Source organism: Drosophila mauritiana, chromosome 3R (assembly GCF_004382145.1).
Source record: "Drosophila mauritiana strain mau12 chromosome 3R, ASM438214v1, whole genome shotgun sequence".
In the NCBI taxonomy this organism is placed as follows: domain Eukaryota; kingdom Metazoa; phylum Arthropoda; class Insecta; order Diptera; family Drosophilidae; genus Drosophila; species Drosophila mauritiana.
The window spans coordinates 6,165,412-6,180,429 of record NC_046670.1 but is presented as its reverse complement, the minus strand read 5'-3'; the positions used below and the strand labels follow the sequence as shown (position 1 = coordinate 6,180,429).

Here is a 15,018-nt window from a genome sequence, read left to right as displayed (position 1 = left end):
ATGCACAGTAACACAAACATTTATTATTCGAGTGCCATTTTGAAAAAATACCTTTTTACACTCAACTTGAAAAAGTGTAAACTATTAGGCATTAAAAAGTAAGTAAAAGAGTAGGTGAGCTAAATTAAATACGAAACTGATTAATAATTTACCAATTTGCTTTAAAAAATAAAATCTTATTATATTGTATAATTTTTTAAAGGAACTGCAGTATTACTTATTAACCGCCGCCAGTTCATATCCATTTCACCTGAAACAAATCGAATATAAATTGAGTAATTTAATATTTCAATGCGGAAACTGGTTGACTTCACTGTTTTTTTTTTTCTCATGCCAACATCACATAATGGGATCAAAACTGCCGACCCCACAGATAAAAATGAAACGCATATGGGAAAATACGCACGAAAAGGTGAATGAAAATGTGGAAATTCGCGTGCCGGAAAAACAGCAAATGGCGAAATAAAGACGAGGGGCAGGCTAAGCCGATTTGGCAATTGTTGCCGTTGTTTTTATGGTCAAGAGTAATTTCTTTTTCCGCTGCCTTTGTGTGCAAACATTGTAAAATATCAGATTACAAAGCGGCAGTTCCTCCAAACCGTTTTTGGGGGAAATGATTTCGGATGCGTTTCCCAAGTCCATCTTCTGCCGCAAGGTCCGGCAAATGAGTTTACGCAAATCCAGGAGCTGTCTGCCCCTAATCCCGAGCAAATCCGATCATGGGCGTAGGCGAATGACTGGGATATCCATCCAAATCGAAGTGGACAACAGGAAGAGGAATATGCACGCGACACTTTGCTATCATAAATGAGCATCGAAAGGTGATCGCTGTCGAAGGGTTGAGAGTGATATTAAATGTCGTATCTGGTATCAAAGGATCATTAATACTTCCAGTCCTAAATTATATATATACCTTAAATAGTATATAGCCAAGGTCGTCTTTTCAAGTCTCCGAATTTCCATACAGTGCCCATCCACATCTTCGGAGGATCGTGACCAATCTAAGCCGCACTCATTAGACGCAGATAATTCGTGCAAATTTGTCAAATCGGCTTATGATTTGCATTCTATGAGCGAATGTTTATGTTACTAATCTAGTCCTGTTTGACAAACAATGCGGCAATATTTATTCAAATGGCGTAGAATAACACACAGCCCACAGTCCTCCAGGATTTCCTCTTCTGTCCTCCATGCGGATCAAACAAAGGACAAGCGCAGGCGCATGGCCCAGATTCCGTAAATGGTTCATTTGTACTCGTAAGAAGAGGCCCACAAAAACTTGGTGAAAACGCTGAAGATGGTTGCGGGCGGACTAGTTTTTGGGCTCAACGTAATACCCATTTTGCGTAGATTGCGGTAATCGGGGTGTGCTGGCTTAGCGAGGCGTCAGCCAGACTGTCCTTTTGCGATCCTTTGAAGGAAAGGAGACAATGGGATTGCCAATGACCATAGCCCAAGCTTTATTCGTGTAATATTGCAGGGATATTATACGATTTTCGATCTTCGAATAATGATATAATACAAATTCAATTATTTACAGGCTTTAAAAAGTAACTCTCATAGCTCTAATTTGCTATCAAATGGAAACTACCCTCTCATATCTGACAAGTTATAAAACTTAACAGTGTACGCTTTTGACAGCTTATAGGTAAAAAGAGCACATCTTAAAAAATGTATATAGTTTTTAATAATTATTCAAATTTACGTACTAAATTTAATACCTGAGTTTTACAAACCTATAACGGAATATTATGCCAAATCTAATTAAAGTTATTAGAATTGCAATACTGGTAAATAGACTTAAAGGTCCCCGTTTAGGAAGTAAAAAAATTTATATATTTCGTAACAAATTTAAATAAATGAATACACATGCACAACGATTCGTAAACTTACTAAGGCCGTTACAAAATACTAAAGTTCGACAATATACCAAACCCTATGAATAAAATGACTGGTCACCCTCTAAGTTATCGATACAAGCAATCGATTGACCAGCCCTGCCACCCGTTCCACAATATTATTGCCAGACATTCAAGTAAAACGCACTAACGCCTGAAGCGATAGTTCGACAACAAAAATCGATAGGCCCATCGATACTTCTGCGCCATCTTTCTTTTTCGGGATCCGCACGCCAAGTCAAAAGGTAATCGAGTGATTTTTGTCGAAATATAATAGAAAATAGCCCAGTTAAAGCGAAAATACCTGTGAAATGTGTGTGCGAGCGATTGTTAAGTGTTCTGGACGCCAAATGCCAACTTCAAAACGACCGAAAAAACGAAAAAATTGACTGAAACTCGGCACACGTGTTTCGCCCCACAAGTTAATATGAATATCTCAACTAATAAATGCATGCGGCATGGTTACTTTGCAGAGCGAATCAACATGCAGCTGTTCGTCCGTGGACTAGAGACCATCGAGGCCCTGGAGGTTTCCCAGGAGGCCACCATTGCCGGAGTCAAGGTGAGTCCCCCCAAATGAGAGATATACAAATAACATAACCTAATTGTGTCTTCCCCATCTCCATCCATTGCGGTCAACGCGAACGTAGAACCAACTGGCCCAGATCCATGGATTCAACGCCGAGGAATTCAGCCTCGATTGCGAGGGCATCACTCTGGCCAACGAGACTCCCGTGACCGCCCTGAGCTCCTTTGAGCTGGACCTCAACATTCCCATGCTGGGAGGTAAGGTGCACGGTTCTCTGGCCCGTGCCGGCAAGGTCAAGGGACAGACGCCAAAGGTGGAGAAGCAGGAGAAGAAGAAGAAGAAGACCGGACGCGCCAAGCGCAGGATCCAGTACAACCGCCGGTTCGTCAACTTTGTGCAGGGCTTCGGCCGTCGTCGCGGCCCCAACGCCAACTCCACATAGAGGGATTTTGGATGAACAAGTGTCTACCTTTTACTCCAGATTGATATGATTGTTCATAAAGTAATTTCAAACCTTTAAACAAACGGTGTTGCGCATTTCGAATGGTTAAATCACGGCAAGCATTTGTTGGAGGAATCGTGCCTTGATTATTTATAATTAACCATTAGAAATTTATAGATTTGAGGTAGTGCGCGGAATAGTAATCAAGTGTAACGTAAACTATTTAAAGTGAAGCCTTAATGCCACAGGTGGTGCAATAGTTTTGCTGAAGTTACCTGCTTAAATTAGACCACCGCATATGGCGGGAAACCAGTTTACTAGTAAGGTAATTGAAATGGAGCTCTCGATTGATATTTTTATATTATGTTTGATAGCTTATTTAAATGTTTATTTAAATACGATTTTCATCAGCGTTATACATGCCAGTTACTGCTCATTCATTACACTATTCCAAGACGAGAGCTTTTAGGATTCCTCAGACGTCAGTTGGTGAACTGACGTCGTTTTCGACTGGCCCGAAAGCGACGATACCAGAACTCGCAACACACTATTAAAAGAGCGAACGTAAAGCCCAAGAGCAGGACCAGGAAGCACCCTTGCATGTCGTCCATGTTCACCTTGTGGTTGGTAACCTGGCGCTGGGCGCTCTTCCCGTTGCACTTGCCCGCGCTGGGCAAGTTCATCTGGTGCCAGCGCTCGATGAAGCCCATCCGGAACATGCTCTTGATGTGGCGGTTTACCAGGTGCAGATACGCACTCTGGGCCGGCACAATCATGGCAATCTGCTCGTCCACGAAGCTCTCCTTGCCCAAAGCAAAGCGGCACTCCTTGTCCCGCTCGAAGTGCCGCTGCACAATCAACTGCAGATTGATCCGCCAATCGATGTTGATGCGCTCGCCGCTCGATGTCCTCCTCTTGGGCGCTGCCGTAGATCTTCGCCCGTTCCAGGTAGTGTTTGAAGTCCTCCCGTGTTGTCGACTGAACATACCGCTCGAAGAAGGTGCCGTTCCGCAATCCATACTGTACAATGTCCTTGTGGTCCTCTAGCTGGTTCAAATAGTCCACGCCCGGTTGAAATTTGGGGAACGTCAGGAAGGCCACAAGGTTGCCGCAATAGGTGGTCACCAGCACGATAACCACGATCCACCAAAAGCCGACCACTAGGCGCCCACTGTCTGCTGTGGGCAAGTACATGCCTCCTGCCCAGGATAAGAGAATATGAAATATTCGATTATGCAGTTTTGTTCAAAATAATCCATCTTTCACACTTTATAATGTTTCACGTTGTATAGTAGTCTTATGAAGGTATAGTTTACTTGAGAAACTAATGCACTTACCCTGTTGTAACAAAGCTCCGAATATGTACCAAAAACAGCTCTTAACTGTGGACAGGCCCACGATGCGCATCTCTTTCAGAGGAGCGAGGCGATTAATGGCATACAGCGTGGGAGCAGTAAGCAGAATGATGCCCATTAGGCAGAACCAAGTCTCCACGGTGAAGGGAGCCGTGAACAAGTAGATGCGGGACACCTCATCCGGCTTGCGGGTGATGAAGGAGTACTTCTGCACACTGATGGGCTGCGAATAGTTGAAGGGCTTCTGGTCGGGATCCTCCACGGTAGCTGCCACGGCGGCGATGAAAAACTGATTACCCTGCACCATCTCCACCACGCGATAGGGTATACGAAAGGTCATGGATCCAACTAGCTCGTCCTGTGAAAATGCGTTTTCTCAAGGAGCTCCAAAAAATGTAAGGATATACACACGCTTTCATTGCCGCCCGCTGATGTGATGAGTGAATCTTCTTCCTTCCATGAGGAGGCTTCATGAAGGTAGTAGCTGAAGTTCAGGGCGCGACTCAGCTCCTTGACGATCTCCATAACTATGCCCTTGTGCTCCACGATGTCCCCATTGCTGTTTTTGGTAAGGATTTGCCAGGGTGGATTCTGCGAGCGATTTGAACCAATAATAAGAACTATATTCCTGGCTCAAAAACTCACGTGCACGGTCAGAATATCCATGGTTATGTTGCGGAAGTGGTGCTCGATGTGCGGAAAGGCCAGCTCCTGGCAGACGAATCCCAGCACGGGTGTCCAATAGCCAATGTTGATGAACTCGAAGTTTCGGTTCTTAGCGTCGCGTTGGGGAGCTGCTAAGATATTGATATCGGAGTTATTCTAATTTCGGAATAGAAATCGGACTGACTTGAGCGAAACTTGCGATTCTCCTGGCTTTTTCCCCATGTAATGGCCGTCTCCACACGCCATCTCGCACAGCTGGAGCACTTGGCATTGCTCTTCAGAAATTCCTGATCCACATAAGAATAGAATAATAAGAATAAGAGCAGGGTATTTGTCAACTACAATGTAAATTTCATATGGATATTTTAAAAACAAAAGAGAAAGTAACTCGACTATTAGATACCCGGTACTCAGCTAGTGTTAGGTTGAGGAAGAAATTTCAATTGGCAAGAAAAACAATAAAATCAAAAATAATAAAAATTAAAGGTTATCATAATTTCTTAAAATTGAATAATACATTTAAAGCAGAGATATATGTATCATATAGATGATGTACGTACCTTCATGTACCCCAAAATCTCGGACTGCTTTTCCTGCTTGGTAAAGCGGATGGCCTCCCATTCCTCATCGGAGATCTCACCATATATGGACTCCTCCTCGACGGTAATTTTGGAAATAGCGTCGACCAGAGCGAGACTAATTTCCGAGATCGTGCAGTTCAGCGAGTCCTGGCAGTTGGGATCCGTTTCGTTGAGGGCGAAGGCTATGTTGGCTCCCTCGTCCAGGTTTATGGTCACAGTGCCGGCATCGAAGTCCCGAGCCACCATGTCCAGCACGAAAATCATCCACTGATTGCCCACGTGAAACATGTTCAGGGTCTCGGCTATTTCGATGATATCCTCGTGAAAGGCGGATATGACCAGGAACTGCTGGCGCATCTCCTCGTGCTTGTTGGGAGCGAATTGGGACAGAGCTTGGCGCAGAGCAACTCGCTTCTGTTGGCCCCTCAGGGTGTCGTTGATCTCGTAGAGGATCAGGGATATTGGGGTGATGTGGTTGGTTATACTTTCGTGCACAATCGATTTTACCAGAAGCGCGTTCTCCTCCACTGTCGGCATTAAATATTGATAACAAATTAACATGACTGATTCGAAGCTATACCCACATATGGTTTGATCCACAAAAACCACGGCGGTCTTCCAATTTAGAATCTGCTGGACCTTGGCATCCAGAATAAGTTGAGGAAATTCATCGCCGTTCTCAACGATGGGTACCTACAAGTCGATCTAGTTTAAGGATTAAAGTTCCCGAGGATCGAAAGTGCTCCCATACCATTAGAGCTCTATTTAGGGGCAGCCTAGGACAGTCGGAATCCGTAATGGCGATCAGTAGAATCGAAGTTTCCTGAGTACTCTTGTAAAAGTTCCAGGTATTATCGCAATCCGTAACAGTTATGGCAGCCAAAAAATCTATTCTCTTGCATATTTAGTACTTCCTTATCTTTACAGTAGTTTCGAACCTCACCCTTCTTCAATCGCACTGCATTCCAGCTGAAATATCTCACGTTTATGCCTCCATTCCTGAGGTTCTCCCGTATTACGTCGCTCAGGATTTTCTCAAAATGAGCCAATATGTTCTCGCCATGAACGGTCATATACTCGTGATCCACCACAACGGCTGCACAGCCAACAAATCGTTTAATTTGATGGTTAATCCGTAAAATCCGAACTCACCCAGCGACGCATTGGCGCTCAGGAAGGACGAAAAGTCATTGGCCTCAGTGGGAACCAGGATAGAGAGCTGCAGTCCAGCCAGGAGCAGAAGGCAAGCCAAAGGCCGCATTTCGCCAGGATTCATCGAACGCGACTGAGCAAGTGGAAGCCCTCGAAGCTACGAGGATACCTCGCTGATAACAGCTAACCCAATTAAAACCAACCCACTGCTGGATTTCCGGTGAGCGTGTGCAGGTCCCATGAAAAATTGATTGGGGAGAAAGTGGAAAAGTCTGGTGATTGACGGTTTGCGGTTAGGCGTCAATAGGATATTCACATCTAATGCCAAATCGAGTGCAGGTGTTCATCGAGGGATATCGTTTTTGTTAACTTGTTTTATTTAATTGTAAGTATTTTATGAAATTGTTGTTCTCAGAATTGCCTGTATGAGCGGTAATTACATTTTACAATCTTATATCTTAGGGGGACTGACAGGAGATTGGGTGATTGGGGGGAAACAAGAGAAAGTTGCGTTCATGGATCTAAGATAGAATTACAACTCACTTAGGTTAGATCTACTGGCTAAATGCGCTGAATATATATCGTCTTCGGTTGTGTAAATTGTGTCCGGCTTCTTAGGGTTACCAGTTCGCTGATCCTGTCGTCTAGGTTACATGCATGTCTATATATAATTTAGCTACAATTACGCCTATAGGTCAATTCCCAAAAATGCTTTCAAATATAAATGCAATACGATTTCGATTTGTTGCAAGTGTTGGTTCGTGGTTCCTCCAGTGTATAGTTTATGTATATGGTTATTACGAGTAAGTTACGAAAGGGAGTATAACCTGTATAAATATATATTTATATATATATGCATTATATATGCCTCAGTGTACATATATCTCTCATATGTAGCTCGAATCTATATTAATGTCTGGTTCCACGCCGCCTTCAAACTGGTGCAAACTTTCATTGGTGGCTCCGGTATCCTAAACTCCACTTAACTTTGGCCACTGATTCCAAAAATGTTGGAGTATCCGGCGAACACTAAGGTTGATTGGGATGTCGAATATTGGCTATTTCGTCTATTGATCTTGATATTTGCTCCATCGAATTGCACATTCCCAGCTCTGCTCGCATTTCTGGTTGATCTCCCGAGACCCATTCGTGGCCTAGACCCATTCGTCCCGGGATTACGACTTTTCTCATTCGTTCAGTATCGCGCTGAGGCGCTCCTCCACGGCCACCTTGCGTGACTTCCACACGAACTCGCAGACGGCGATGACGCAGGCCACGCCCATGCCGCCCATCAGGACCACAAACACGCCGCCCACATTGGCCAGTCCCAGTTCATTAGCCGCCGACGAGGACTTGGAGGTCTCCACGCGACACTTGCCGCCGCCCCGCTTCTCCTTCCACCACTTGGTTTTCAGGATATGCAGCTTGCCCTCCTCCTGCAGCTTGAGTATCACGCTGTTGATGGCAGTGCGATAGGGGGAATCTGCAGATGGAATTAAAGACCGGTTAGTAAGGGGTGCTTGATCTAAGGACTGGTTAGAGCAACCCAATTAACATGAACGTACTCGGTGGGGTGGCTATGCCATAGCTCTTGGTGTCCAGCATTCCACCGACTTGCGTCAGCTCGCAATTGCGTTCGGTCACGTACTCAATGGAGGTGGACTCCATCAGAAAGGCATAGGATCCTGAAAAGCAACATTATTGCATATTCCTTTCTCTCAAAAATATCCTTCAACTCACCTTTTCCCTTGGCCACCCTTTCCACACCTTCCCCATTGCTGGCTGTAAAGACGGAAGGACGAGCTGATTCCATGAAGGACCACATGCGCTGATATGTAGAGATCTTTGAGTCCTGTAAGTAATTATTGTTAGCAATGCTATCTCTTTACATTTTCCGCATTTACCCTAAAGAAAGCTGCCGTGCTGCCGCCCTTCAACGCGCCGTATTTGATCCTCGTTTGCTTGGCCAGATCCTCGGCACTTTCGATGGGCGAGTCCATACGCTCCACTGTCAAAAAGGCAGCCAGATTTGCAGTGTATGAGGAGATCATGATCAGGGTGAAGAACCACCAAATGCCGGCCACCATGCGAGTGGATAGAGCCCTACAAGTTAGAACTTTAATAGGGGAAAACCAACTATAAACTCCAATCTTTACTTGGGCAAAAAGTCACATCCTTGCTGCATCAGCGATCCAATGGCAAACCACATGCAATTGAGCAGGGTGAACTGACTCTCCACCTTTTCGCCATGGGCATCCGTATAAGCAGGCCATTCATAGGGTGTGAATCTGTATAATGGATATAATTCAGATTAGATAATCCAAAATGAGTGCATTGAACCCACTTAGCCAGGATGAAGAGTAGCACTGAGACACCCAGGTACGCAGTGGCCATGTAGATCCATACGTCCAACGATAGCGGAGACAGGAAGGAGAACAAGTTGGGCGGCTGCTTAATTGGCTTCCGGTACAATATGGATACTCCCAGATTCATGAAGGGTGTGGTAAAGTCTACCGCCTGTTCCCGCTCAAAGGTGATGGTGAGATCCGCAATGGCCAGATCGGCACGCTGCTCCAGCAACTCCCGGATCATGCCGTTCCATTCGCTAGATGGTATAAATATACATGTTTAATAAAGATCTATTAATAATATAACCTATGCTCCTACCCTGTCAATTTATTGAGACTTCCATAGCTGCCATCGGGCACTAGTTGTATTTTGTAGTTGAAGCCGAGTGACTTGGAGATCTCATGGATCAGATCCACCGCATAGCCCTCAAACTGATCATTGCCACTTAGAGGAATAGCCGATTCCTTTCGCATGCAGTAGGGATTACTCTAAAGAAATTAATAAAAAATATGAACAAGGTTATTTTTTTAATCCTCAACGTTCCATACCAATATGGTGGTAACCACCAGCGTCTTGTTCTTCAGATTAGCCTCGATCTCCTGCTGCTTCTGACTGAAGGTGCGCGTAAAGTTGATGCCATCGGGCAGCGTGGAGTTCCAGGTGCCAATCTTGCGAATGCCCGCCGGAGTTAGCTCCACAATGTCCAACATGAAGTCTGTGCGGAAGCCCTGGTGATCGAACTTAATCACATTCGTCAGGCCCTTCATCTCGACGATCTTCATGTAGTTAATCAGGCTGAAGCCGTGCTGCCAGGTGCTCTGACCATCGCAGCTGATGGGATGGATGTCGATCTGTTGTGAAGTGTCCAGGTCGTGCAGTGCCTTGGCGAACAGATGCACTGCGTCGTACATGAGAGCAGTTTCCGAGCGCACGGTGGTCAGGTTGGCGGACCGCAGCAGACCCTTCTCGTCGATGCTCCACTGGCGCACCACGTCCGACACAATCTTCTCGTTGATCAGCCGGAAGCCGGTGATATTAGTGCCGCCGTAGCGAAACTCATCGAGATTCACCGTGTGCAGATCCAGCGAGGTCACCAGGTAGCTATGGTAATCGCTCATCATGCCGATCTGCTGCGCCTGCTTCAGCACCTCGTGGATCCGTTCCGTCGAGCAGTCCAGCACGATGTGCGCCTCCGCCGAGTTCTTGATCTGCTTCAGCAGAGGCCTATAATGGTAATAAATCCATTTTATTGACTGATCAAATGGTGATAAAACCTAATAGTGCTTCAAACGTATTTAGGGTAGTTATGATTAAGGGCACAAATGCTGCAGGGCAAGTGGCATATGTGGGCCACAGTAACGAAATACCCAATGCAGTCGGAATGGGTGGATACAATTGGCTGGGCTTACCGGTAATCCCCGCTGTCGCTTAGCTGTCGCACAGTAATGGGAAAGGGCGTCATCCCGTGCGCCTTGAGCAGCTCCTGCAGTCGCACGATGCCGTCATTGTTCTCGTAGATAATGGTGAAAGTCTTCCAGCCCCAATGCCGCACTATATCCACGTAAGCCTAAGAGCAAGCGAAAACATTAACAATGCAGTTTCGGAAGTGGGACGTGTGCCTCCGATTGTCTACCTTGGAAAGCGTATTAGGATGCGGATAAAGGTTCACCAGGCAGCTTTCGCGTCTCAGCCGGTAGTCCCAGCGATTCTCCAAGTGGGGAATCTGTAAATTAGTATTAGTAGCATGTATTTTGCAGAGGCTTCTATGGCTCCTTTGGCCCAGACTCACCTCCATGTTGTCACAAATGCTCTGCACATGGCTGGCGGTGTGGGAGGATTGTGGCCCAAATATGGCTGCCACTCCGATGTTCAGTAAGCCACAAACTGCAAGACAAACAGTGCGATTGAGGTTTATGTTCAAGTTATTTGTTGCTCTTTAACGAACTAAGTTTCTGAAACTGTCTTTTCCCGATGTTCGGCAAATCAAACGCAACTACTGTAAAATGCCCGCTGGATGGGTTTCCACAATATCAGCCGCCAACTCCTGACTTTCTTGCCCTACGGCAAATTGAGTGAAACACAAATCCCAAAGAGCTTAAAAGTCGCAAATTGATTTCCACGTAACGTGCTCGGTGCCCATTCCCGATTCCAATCCCAATCCAATCTGCTTGTGGGGGAGATAATCTGGGGCTGCGACTTGAAAGGCTCAAAAAGTAGCGCAGTAATGTGCTTGGCTTTCAGTTAGCCTCGTTCGCATATTTAAAATGCACTTCTGTATGACATAATTTCGTTTAGCCCGTTTGGCCTTTCCTTTTAGGAACACCCACCCCACCCACAGGTTTCTCCCACGCCCCCTGTCAGTCGGCATCCTTTTGGCTCATCAAATGCGCTAAGCACGTGTAAGTGCATGTGCACCTGCACTTCGATGTCCTGGCTCTGTGATGCGGTTAACCTGCTCTCAGGACTCTCAGTGTGCGGATGAGGGTCCTGTCTGGCTCCCTGCTCGTCGTTACTGTCGTGCTGAAGTGTGGTTTACTCTGGCCAAGAAATTCCAGGTCTTTCTGTTTTTTTGGCCATGCACTCGGGCCAACTTCGGCGTCATTTGCGTCTCATTTATCACAGGATATTCGACAGTTGGCTCACGTTCCTTTGCCCGCTTTACGATTCATCTTCAGCTTTTAACGATTATCAAGTGCCGGAGAGCTCACCTGCCACCCAATACCCACAATAAACTGCAAAATGGGGACCGGCAGGTCACGATATGCATTTATCTGGTCGAATTTAAGGGACTTTGGTATTTAAACAAACTGTTAAGATTTTCCAAGAATAACTAATGGTTCTGTTCAGGGAATTTGCACTATTCTTTACTAAAGATACCTAAGTGGATAAATTGCCTGGGCTATTTATTTCATTCTCAAAGTTTGAAAAAGCTCAAAACAATCATATGACTATCTCTACAAATCCCACTAATATATAACCATAAGGATTACAGTATACGTTACAACAAAAAGTAATTAAAGATGCAAGATAAACATCTTGTGTCGTGACATCGTGAGTCCTTTAAGTACAAAAGGATTGAGGTCCCCTTGCGGCCCCATATATCAAAAGCAAATCAAATGTAAATCAAAACAAGAGAACCAAATCAAGTACAAATCGAAGTGGAAACAAAGCGGTATCCATTTGGGAATGGCAAGGGAACCCAGATGTGTCCAAATCAAATATGCAGGTAAAAGCATCAGGTGAAGGTGAAGTTTACGAGGGAGGCTGGTGGAGAGGAGGCGGGGTATTGTGACAGGACCGTGGGAAATCAGGACAAGTAGTGTTGACTACGAGTACACCAAAATCACATGCAAACTCACCCCTTTTCCCGGCATGGAAGCTGTCGAAGGGCGAGATGCGCTCGATTTGGGCCACCAGCTTGGAGCGCGGCAGGATGGAGCGGTCGGCGTTGATGCGGTCCACCGCCTGGCGGAAGGCCAGCTCCTGATGGTCATCGGCGGGATGGAAGAGGCCGCCTGCGGTGAGAAATTACAGGCCGTGTTTTTGGACGTATCAAATGTGTTGGCTCCACTTCCGCAGTGTTCAAATAAAAACAAACAAACAAACGCACACACACACCCGCTCGAATAAAATACACACACTCACACAGAGACAGGCGCTCTTGATTATGACGTGTAAAAAATCGATACAGAGCGAGGATGCGGGCTGGATTTTTGTTTTCATCCGGATTCTGAACGAATCCACTTGAATGTTGACTCTAAGAAAATATCTGTGCGGTCTGGCATCCTCTACTCACCGATCTTGATGATATCGGGCAGTGATTGGGCTTTTCGGCAGTTTAAAATTAATTGCAGGAGCAGCAGCGGCAGGACTAAAAATCCACTCGACCGCATTTTGAATTCGTCCGCGAAGGCAGTTTCCGGCTTCAGATGATTGCCTCACGGGATGTCAATCACTTGTCACTCGGCAGCTATTGGTATCTAGCAGATACTTAACATTGTTACTTGGCGGCAATTCCGCTGTGTGTTTTTCCTATTTCTCCAAGGGTTCGTATTTTGATTTTAACGAATTTCGGCTCAACCGCTTTCTGCCAGGATGTGACATCCACTGAGTTGCGGGTGTTTGATTTGCCTTCTTTTATCCTGTTGCGGACTTGGGCGACGAGGTGGGTTGTTTGTGGGGTGGCCAGCATCCAAAAGCCGGCTGACAGTTCCAACAGCTGCGCAGTGGATGCTGGGAGAGCAGATGCCCGGGGTTGTCACTCCATCCGGCAGTTGAGCTTTTCATTCTGAAGGACGATGGTGCGAAAACCAGGCGATCCGATGCGAACTGCTTTGCCGACCTACTGACTTCGAAGCTTTTGGATAACAGAACTTGAACTAAATGTAGCGCAAGTTAAATACTTAAAAATATTTCAGTTGTGACAGATATCGTTTAATACTGTACTAAAAATAATAATACAATATATTGCTTAAAATTAACAGACTTAAAACAAGGAATGGTGTAAAAAGTGCCGTACTATTTTGAGAGCATTTGCTTGCATTTTGAGAATGCTTTAAATGCTTGCCGAACTATGGAATAATATATTAAAATCTAACTCTTACCATTAATTTTAAGCTTTAACGTAAGACGCGTTTCCCATTGAGAACTGCTGGCTGAGTCGAAAAGCAAAAGCCTCACTCTTAATCAAAGAAGCGCGTTCTCCCCGAAAGGACCTTCAACATGCCGAAGAGGAAAAGGATTAAACAGCACAAAGGAAGCAGTCGGCGGAACTGCGGCGAATAAAAGGCATTAATAAAACAGAGAACTCATTATGCCGTTGACCGCGCTGAGCTTAAAGTGCAAGGATAATGCAAAGCGGCAGTGATGGGGAAATGCATGCGAATGCATGCGGCTGACACTGCAGGCGCGTAAATGTGAGAGTATTAACAATTTAAGAAACAAAAGCAAAGGGCCATTAATAACACGCAACAACAGCGCTGTCGCTTAATATACCCACTACAGAACAACAAGGGTGGCATTTTTCGCCACTCGACCCACACCGAACAATTTTGAGTGCGGGTGCCACCCCCTTGCACATCGCGGGTACTTACAAACACCCAGTCAAAATCAGAATGTTGCCGATCATACTCGCCACTTACAACGGAGGATAGAGAAGACAAACAATCAGAAAAAGTGCCTAAAATAATAAATTTAATTTAAATAATAAAAAAGCAAAAAAAAAACAACAATATAAATAATAAATAAATAATGTTAATTGAGTATACAAATTTTTAAATAAAAAAAATATTAATACGATCGTTGCTTGTGCGACGCTCACCAAAGGATTATTGCGCTTTTTGTTTTTGTTGGTTTTTTGCTCGTACCACAAAACACCAGGGTGGTGTTACTTTTTAATGCCGCAAGTAGAGTGTTAAAAAACACCCGGTGTTTAGCGGGTGCACTTAGAGTGCCAGTGGCTGGCTGCAGTTCTCAGATACCCACAATCGCACACACATACATTATGCATGCGTGTGTAGTCATAAATACGGAATGTCAGAGCGGAAAATCGTAGGGACTCGGGCAAAATATCATCAAGCTTGCACCTAAAAAAAATGTTTAAGCCAATTAAAATATGTGTATGGTTATTTGTAATTGTATTATAATAGCCAGAATCTAGAAAAACTAGAAAATGTAATCTGCTAAGAAAGTGTGACCTAGTGATTCCTACCTAACTCACGGCATACTTTCACTCGCTTTCCAAAGTGGTTTTCAGTCACAAAGTATATAAGAAAATAGCCCCAATTTGTTCTCACTGTGCTGATGTGTGTGTGAAGGCTCTCTCCGTGTATCCGCATCTGTGTCCGTGTCCCCATGTCTGTGTGTGTAATCATGCATATCTTTGCCAGTGGGTTTTCGGTTAGTGCCTTATTTACGTTGGCCGGAAGCTGCTGGTTGTGCTTGTTTCCGCTTTTGTCTGAGCGACTTCATCAGCATCAATACGCCCTCTCGCTCTGCCCCAGCTTCCCATCCTCTCGCTCCTTCCGTGGCAATGAAGTAGAGCAAT

General features: G+C 45.1%; 3 protein-coding genes and 1 long non-coding RNA gene across 4 annotated transcripts; 2 read left to right on the top strand and 2 right to left on the bottom strand.

Moving 5' to 3' along the window:
* The first annotated feature begins 2,035 nt into the window (after positions 1–2,035).
* On the top strand, positions 2,036–2,948 carry LOC117143432. Its single transcript, XM_033308138.1, has 3 exons — positions 2,036–2,143; positions 2,372–2,460; positions 2,549–2,948. The coding sequence occupies exons 2-3, from the start codon at positions 2,383–2,385 to the stop codon at positions 2,867–2,869; spliced, it is 399 nt and encodes a 132-aa protein (XP_033164029.1). The 5' UTR covers positions 2,036–2,143; positions 2,372–2,382; the 3' UTR covers positions 2,870–2,948.
* Positions 2,949–3,242: 294 nt separating this feature from the next.
* Positions 3,243–6,747, bottom strand: LOC117143433 (ionotropic receptor 93a). The gene is given in 11 exon segments (XM_033308140.1): positions 3,243–3,769; positions 3,771–4,068; positions 4,207–4,582; positions 4,636–4,815; positions 4,870–5,018; positions 5,075–5,177; positions 5,451–5,998; positions 6,056–6,164; positions 6,223–6,359; positions 6,415–6,567; positions 6,624–6,747. Coding segments are annotated over 11 exon segments (2,595 nt in total). The 3' UTR covers positions 3,243–3,351.
* Positions 4,532–5,370, top strand: LOC117143434. Its single transcript, XR_004459612.1, has 2 exons — positions 4,532–4,619; positions 4,691–5,370. It is a non-coding gene; the product is annotated as an uncharacterized LOC117143434 (long non-coding RNA).
* Positions 6,748–7,797: 1,050 nt separating the features above from the next.
* LOC117143431 (glutamate receptor ionotropic, kainate 2) lies at positions 7,798–13,068 on the bottom strand. The gene is made up of 13 exons (XM_033308137.1): positions 12,769–13,068; positions 12,332–12,487; positions 10,762–10,856; positions 10,606–10,695; positions 10,382–10,539; positions 9,521–10,196; positions 9,291–9,460; positions 8,968–9,228; positions 8,780–8,911; positions 8,528–8,726; positions 8,364–8,475; positions 8,189–8,308; positions 7,798–8,106 (listed from the first exon to the last, which is right to left on the bottom strand). Exons 1-13 carry the CDS (start codon positions 12,863–12,865, stop codon positions 7,811–7,813), a joined length of 2,562 nt encoding a protein of 853 aa, XP_033164028.1. The 5' UTR covers positions 12,866–13,068; the 3' UTR covers positions 7,798–7,810.
* Positions 13,069–15,018: the final 1,950 nt, after the last annotated feature.

Bases quoted from the DNA above. Each gene is read 5' to 3' on its own strand.
- LOC117143432 (XM_033308138.1), top strand. From the start codon at position 2,383: ATGCAGCTGTTCGTCCGTGGACTAGAGACCATCGAGGCCCTGGAGGTT. The intron at 2,461-2,548 runs GTGAGTCCCCCC...ACGCGAACGTAG, and splicing joins CCACCATTGCCGGAGTCAAG to AACCAACTGGCCCAGATCCA.
- LOC117143431 (XM_033308137.1), bottom strand. From the start codon at position 12,865: ATGCGGTCGAGTGGATTTTTAGTCCTGCCGCTGCTGCTCCTGCAATTA. The intron at 10,197-10,381 runs GTAAGCCCAGCC...TTACCATTATAG, and splicing joins AGCGACAGCGGGGATTACCG to GCCTCTGCTGAAGCAGATCA. The intron at 9,229-9,290 runs GTAGGAGCATAG...TATACCATCTAG, and splicing joins AGTCTCAATAAATTGACAGG to CGAATGGAACGGCATGATCC.